This window comes from Jaculus jaculus, chromosome 6, assembly GCF_020740685.1.
Source record: "Jaculus jaculus isolate mJacJac1 chromosome 6, mJacJac1.mat.Y.cur, whole genome shotgun sequence".
Taxonomy (NCBI): domain Eukaryota; kingdom Metazoa; phylum Chordata; class Mammalia; order Rodentia; family Dipodidae; genus Jaculus; species Jaculus jaculus.
In genome coordinates, this window is record NC_059107.1 from 92728146 (window position 1) to 92734378 (window position 6233).

Consider the following 6233-nt stretch of genomic DNA (forward strand, 5'->3'; position numbering starts at 1 on the left):
AGTTGGGGAGAAGTCCCCACACTCCCCCAGCTCCCCGGCTCTCCCAGCAGCTCATCTACCTACCCTCCCCATGGGGAACCTGCAATGCTGTTACCATGGACTCGGATTTCTTCGACTCCTACAGCATCACGGCCTGCCGCATTGATTGTGAAACACGTTACCTAGTGGAAAACTGCAACTGCCGCATGGTGCACATGCCAGGTCAGGCCCCAAGGCTCGAAACACAGTCCTGGGGTCCCTCAACTGTGCTCCCCCATCTCAACCCTACCCCGCCTCAGCCTCAGCTTGCCCCGACTGCTCTTTGGTCTTTCTGACCTCAGTTGCTGTCTGTGCCTACAGGCAAGGGTGGAAGGGTCTAGAAAGGATGAGCACTGAGGGATGGCTATTGCTGTTTACTGTTTTACCTTCTCCCAGTTTTTATCTATAGTACCACCACTATCATGACTCCTTAGATCATTCCAGATCATTCCACCTGCACCACTGTCTTCCCTCCTGCAGGGGACGCCCCATACTGCACTCCAGAGCAGTACAAGGAGTGTGCAGATCCTGCCTTGGGTGAGTTCCCTGGACCTGGGGTAGTCAGAGGGAGGGATTCAGACCATGCCCCTAGAAGTTTTCAGAACTGCACCACGCTGCGCCTCCACCAATACCTGCCTTTAAGGCCAAGTATTACATCTTCAGAAGTCCCCATGAAGAATGAACGGGAAAGGTTCCAAGAGGAGCCTTTGCTCTTCCATCAGCTCCTCAGATGGTTAGCCCTCTAGGGCCTTGAGGGAATGACACATAGAATTTAGAGGTATCTGCAGGAAGGAGGAGAATTGGCTCAGGGTGGACACAGGGCTGAGGTGAAGGGCGGGTCAGGCAAAGAGAAGTGGGGGCCCAGGGATCCTTTGGGCAGGCCAGGATGATCCGGAGGACACCATCCAACCAGCACCTCTCACGTGGGCACAGACTTCCTGGTGGAGAAGGACCAGGAGTACTGTGTGTGTGAAATGCCCTGCAATCTGACACGCTACGGCAAGGAGCTGTCCATGGTGAAGATCCCCAGCAAAGCTTCTGCCAAGTACCTGGCCAAGAAGTTCAACAAGTCTGAGCAGTACATAGGGTAAGAGAGCTGCTGTGCCGGGCAGGACACAGGGTAAGGGGGCTACTGTGCCGGGCAGGCCTTTCAGCAGAGACTATGGGAAGTATGAAGGTGGGTCCAGCAGGTAAGAGGAAGTTGCGATAATTCCAGGAAGGTCCGAGAGGCAACCAAAGAGTGTGAGTTGGGAAGATCAAGTTGGAAGGAGCAATGGAAGCAGCTTTTTATCTTTCCTCCTCTATCTCCTCTATCCCTCTATGATCATGCTGCTTTTTTTTTTTTTTTTCGAGGTAGGGTCTCACTCTAGCCCAGGCTGACCTATAATTCACTATGGAGTCTCAGGGTGGCCTCGTACTCATGGCGATCCTCCTACCTCTACCTCCCGAGTGCTGGGATTAAAGGCATGCACCACTATGCCCAGCTCATGCTTCTTTTTTTAAAGTACTTGTTTCTAATATTTTATTTTATTTATGAGGGAGGGGAAGAGGGAGAGAGAGAGAGAGAAAATGGGCACACCAGAGCCTCTAGCCACTGCAAACAAAGTCCAGACACATGCGCCACCATGTGCATCTGGTTTATGTGGGTTCTGAGGAGTCAAGTATAGGTCCTTAGACTTCACAGGTATGTGCCTTAACCACTAAGCCCTTTCCTCTCCAGCCCAATCATCACGCTTCTTCCTGTAACTGGGACCACTTCCCACTGCCAGCATGCAAAGCGTCTTTACATGCATGCCGTTTAATTTCATCCTCACAACAACTAGAATTCAGGGCTCTCCCATCAGCATCTCATTACATGGAGATATATATGTACATATATATAATTTATATGTACAAATATAAGTGTATGTGTATATGTGTGTGTGTGTATATATATATAATTTGTTTTTTCGAGGTTGGGTCTTACTCTAGCCCAGGCTGACCTGGAATTCACTATGTAATCTCAGGGTGGCCTCGAATGCATGGCGATCCTCCCATCTCTGCCTCCCGAGTGCTGGGATTAAAGACGTGTGCCACCATACCTGGCGCATTTTATGGATATGGAAACAGACATGAGGAGTTGTTATGGTCACCTAGCTAGTAAGGGGCAGAGATATGACTTGAACCTAGGTCTCCTCCCCTCATCCCTGTGCAGGGAGAACATCCTGGTGCTGGACATTTTCTTTGAAGTCCTCAACTATGAGACCATTGAGCAGAAGAAGGCCTATGAGATCGCAGGGCTCCTGGGTAAGCTTCTGATGGCATCTGCCCCTCCCATGCCACAGGCACGCATGGCAGCCTCCCACTCAAAGCAGGATGCTCACTCTGACCCATTCCCGGCAGCATTTCCTCCAGTCCTGCTGTGTGACAGAAGTAGGGGACAAAGCCAGGCTTTCTCTTAAGACTAAGTGAAAAAGACAGGCAGGTGGGCAGGAGGGAGGGTTGAGGAAGGGAAAACTATTTCGCATGTCCTTGAAATTGACCCAGATATTAAGAGCATACAGTATTTTGTAAAGAACTCTTTGTCCTAGCCAGGTGTGGTGATACATGCCTTTAATCCCAGCACTTGGGAGGCAGAGGTAGGAGTATCTCTGTGTGTTTGAGGCCAGCCTGAGACTACATAGTGAATTCCAGGTCAGCCTTGGCTAGAGCAAAACTCTACCTTGAAAAAAACTATATATATATATATATATATATATATATATATACATTATTCTGGAATGAATATATATACATATATATTCATTCCAGAATAGTAGTTATTCGTTTTAGAAAAGTATTAAAATGCAGAAAGAGCCGGGCATGGTGGCACATGCCTTTAATCCCAGCACTCAGGAGGCAGAGGTAGGAGGATTGCTGTGAGTTCAAGGCCACCCTGAGACTACATAGTGAATTCCAGGTCAGCTTGGACTAGAGTGAAACCCCACCTCGAAAACCCACAAAAAATAATAAAAATAAAAGTTCAGAAAAACATAGCAAAGATGTCAGGCATGGTGGTGCACGCCTTTAATTCCAGCACTTGGGACGCATAGGTATAAGGATCACCATGAGTATGAGGCCACCCTGTGAGACTGCATAGTGAATTCCAGGTCTGCCTGGGCTAGAGTGAGACCCTACCTCAAAAACTCAAAACCAGAAAGAGAGAGAAAGAAAAAAAGAAAGAAGGCTGGAGAGATGGCTTAGCGGTTAAGCGCTTGCCTGTGAAGCCTCAGGACCCCGGTTCGAGGCTCGATTCCCCAGTACCCACGTAAGCCAGATGCCCAAGGTGACGCATGAATCTGGAGTTCGTTTGCAGTGGCTGGAGGCCCTGGTGCGCCCATTCTCCCTCCCTCCCTCTCTCTCTCTCTCTCTCTCTCTCTCTCTCTCTCTCTCTCTCTCTGCCTCTTTGCCTGTCTGTCGCTCTCAAATAAATACGTAAAAATAAACAAAAAAAATTAAGAAGGACAGAAACTCCAGCTGGTTTTGTGATCCTTCTACATGAAGGCCTGCCCCGTTGCCATTTGAGCCCTCTGCCCCCAGAGTCCTGAGTCCCCTAACCTCCCTGTCCCCACCGCACAGGTGACATAGGAGGCCAGATGGGGCTGTTCATCGGGGCCAGCATCCTCACGGTGTTGGAACTCTTTGACTATGCCTACGAGGTAAGGGGGCGGGGCGGGGCGGGCACCGGGGCGGGCACCCGGGCGGGGCTCCAGCGCGCCCATCCGGCCACACCCCCTCCTAGGTGCTGAAGCATAGGCTGTGCCGACGCGGGAAGTGCCAGAAGGAGGCCAAGAGGAGCAGCGCGGACAAGGGCGTGGCGCTCAGCCTGGATGACGTCAAGAGACACGTGAGGGGGCGGGGCGGGGCGGGATGAGTGGGGGGGCGGGAGGGCAAGGGGTGGGCACCCTCTCTTCTTCCCTCCCTCCCTCCCGATCCTTTCCTCGCCGCCCCAAATCAACCCCGGTCCCCACTCCACCCTCTCTCCTTTTCCTCCCCAGAGCCCCAGCGCCACCTTCGCCCCTTTCCCTGACCTCTCTCTCTCTGTCTTCTGCCCGCCCCCTAGAACCCTTGCGAGAGTCTCCGGGGCCATCCTGCCGGGATGACGTACGCTGCCAACATCCTACCTCACCATCCGGCCCGAGGCACGTTTGAGGATTTTACTTGCTGAGCCCCGCAGGCCGCTTGTACCAAAGGCCTAGGTGGAGGAGGGCTAGGAGAGCAAGGGGCCCCCGACTGCCCCCCTCATCTACCATGGGGACTCAACTGCACTCCTGGGCAGTCCTTCCCTTTTGTCTGTGGTGAGGAAGGGGTCCTGACAATAGAGTCCTCTCCCTGCCTCTATCCCATCTTTTTATTTTAACAAAACTAATCTTAAAAAAAGAGAACGGGCAAGGGACCTCAGGCTGCCCATCTCTGCTCCATGCTGCCTCCCCCTAGCTCCCAGCCTGAATTCTGTCTGGCTGTCTGTCATCTTGAGTGTCCACCTACATTCTGCTGCCACCAGTCACCAAAGCCCCCTCCCAGCGAGGGGTGGAGGGGATCCCTGGGGTCTCGAAATGTGGCCCCACACTAGAGAATGTATCTGAAGGGAGAGGGCTAGTGAGGGGGCTTCCCCGGCCTTAAGAGGCTCTCTCAGCCCAGTGACTCCCCCCAAGCCCAAGTCTCCAGGCAGGACCTACCTAAATCCCCAGTTCTACTTCCTCATTCACATGGAATCTCGAGGGGGTGAAGGATCCCCTGAAGAAGTATAGATGGGGACTAGATGTGGCCCTGGTGCTGTAGACCACATCTCAATACTTACAAGTCACCCCCACCCTGCAGCTGCTGGAGAGAAATCCCGAGAGGCAGCCCTCCTCTACATCCCATAAAAGACTGGGCCGGTTAGCTACCAGCTCAGGGAGAGGGGCACTGTGCCTGCCCTCACTGACCTCTCTCCCAGAGGCCCTTGCAGAGGGCCACATCCATAAATTTTCTTATGGAATTTTCCCAAGTCCTCTTTCCCCGACTTCATTTGCTTCTTTCAACAACCTCATCTGCATTTTCTATTTCTATATGATACAGACTCTATATTGCTATATCTCTGTATATACTTTCCTCTAACCATGTCTGTCTCCACCCTCTTTCCTCTTGTCTCTGAGAATCATCCCCACCCCCACCCCAAGTTCTTCCTTCTGTGTTTCTCCCCCATCCCTGGTCTCTGAATGCCTTCGCCTGTATAAAGAGTTGGACTCTCCCCCGGTGTCTGTACTGTGTACACACATCCCTCTGAGAAGCACAAGGAGACGACACGCGCATTGTAACCTTCACACTGTCTCGGTGGCAACATAAAGGAAGCTGTGAATCACAAGCTCTGCCTCTTTCTGGCCTCACCCTTTCCCTGCCACCTGGGCAATTTCTGCCCTCCCTGCAGCCTTAACATTCCCTCCCCATACCCCAGCTCCACCTTTTCCAATGCCCTTTGCCAGGCTGATCGTGGTCTCCCCAGGGAAGGAGTTGCTGCAGAGGTAGTGCCCACCCAGGGGTGGGAGCTGTGTGTTCACTAAGTCAAGAATGCTAGAGACAGACAGGAGCTAGGGATTGTTGACTCTCACCGCTTGGGCAGTGGGTGCCCCAGGCAGAAGCTGAAGTCCTCAGCCAGTGGCCTTTCTCTCCTTCTGGGTGCCCGGCCCTCCTTCCTCACTTGATGCCCAAGCCTACCATTCATTTTTTGGGGTGGGCCACACAGTTTGGTCATGGGAGGAAAGAGGTAGGCCTAGAGGGGGAGTCAAAGCTCTGTTGTTCTGTCTATCTCTACCTTATCAGGAGACAAGTAAGGTAGAGGTCCTTCCCACCCACACCAGGCCCTCTTTTGAGGTCAGAGTCCCAACCCCTTTCTAGGCCTTTTCTGTCCCACCGTCTCTTGGTCTCCAATCCCAGAAAAGGACCTGTGGGTAGGTCACCTGTACATTGGCCTGGAGCTGGACAGTGAGGCTGTGGGGGCCAATAGTTTCTTAGAAATCAGATCTCCACATGAAAGCGAGAGCAAGGCCAAGAAGTGTGCACCAGCTGGGGACAGCAGACAGGGCTCTGGGTGACGCATGCCTCTGGTCTAATAAACTGGGTTTCAATCACCTCCTCTCCAGTGTTGTTATTTGAACAGTTTTTGGGTATTTTCACTAAAGAGTGCTGACCTTGGCTTGGGGAGGGCCACATAAAGA

At 52.3% G+C, this 6233-nt stretch overlaps 1 protein-coding gene across 3 annotated transcripts in view; it reads left to right on the plus strand.

Annotated features, from left to right (window-relative positions):
* Asic1 (acid sensing ion channel subunit 1) overlaps positions 1–6146 on the plus strand; it is a 32328-nt gene extending 26182 nt beyond the window's left edge. For 2 of the 3 annotated variants that reach the window (XM_045153710.1, XM_045153708.1), the window contains 7 exons: positions 51–201; positions 499–555; positions 952–1105; positions 2213–2304; positions 3616–3695; positions 3779–3883; positions 4100–6146. In XM_045153710.1, coding sequence (XP_045009645.1) covers positions 51–201; positions 499–555; positions 952–1105; positions 2213–2304; positions 3616–3695; positions 3779–3883; positions 4100–4204 — 744 coding nt within the window. In that variant the 3' untranslated portion in view covers positions 4205–6146. Of the gene's footprint in view, positions 1–47; positions 202–498; positions 556–951; positions 1106–2212; positions 2305–3615; positions 3696–3778; positions 3884–4099 lie in introns of all 3 variants that reach the window. The other variant, XM_045153709.1, reaches the window with a different exon arrangement.
* Positions 6147–6233: the final 87 nt, after the last annotated feature.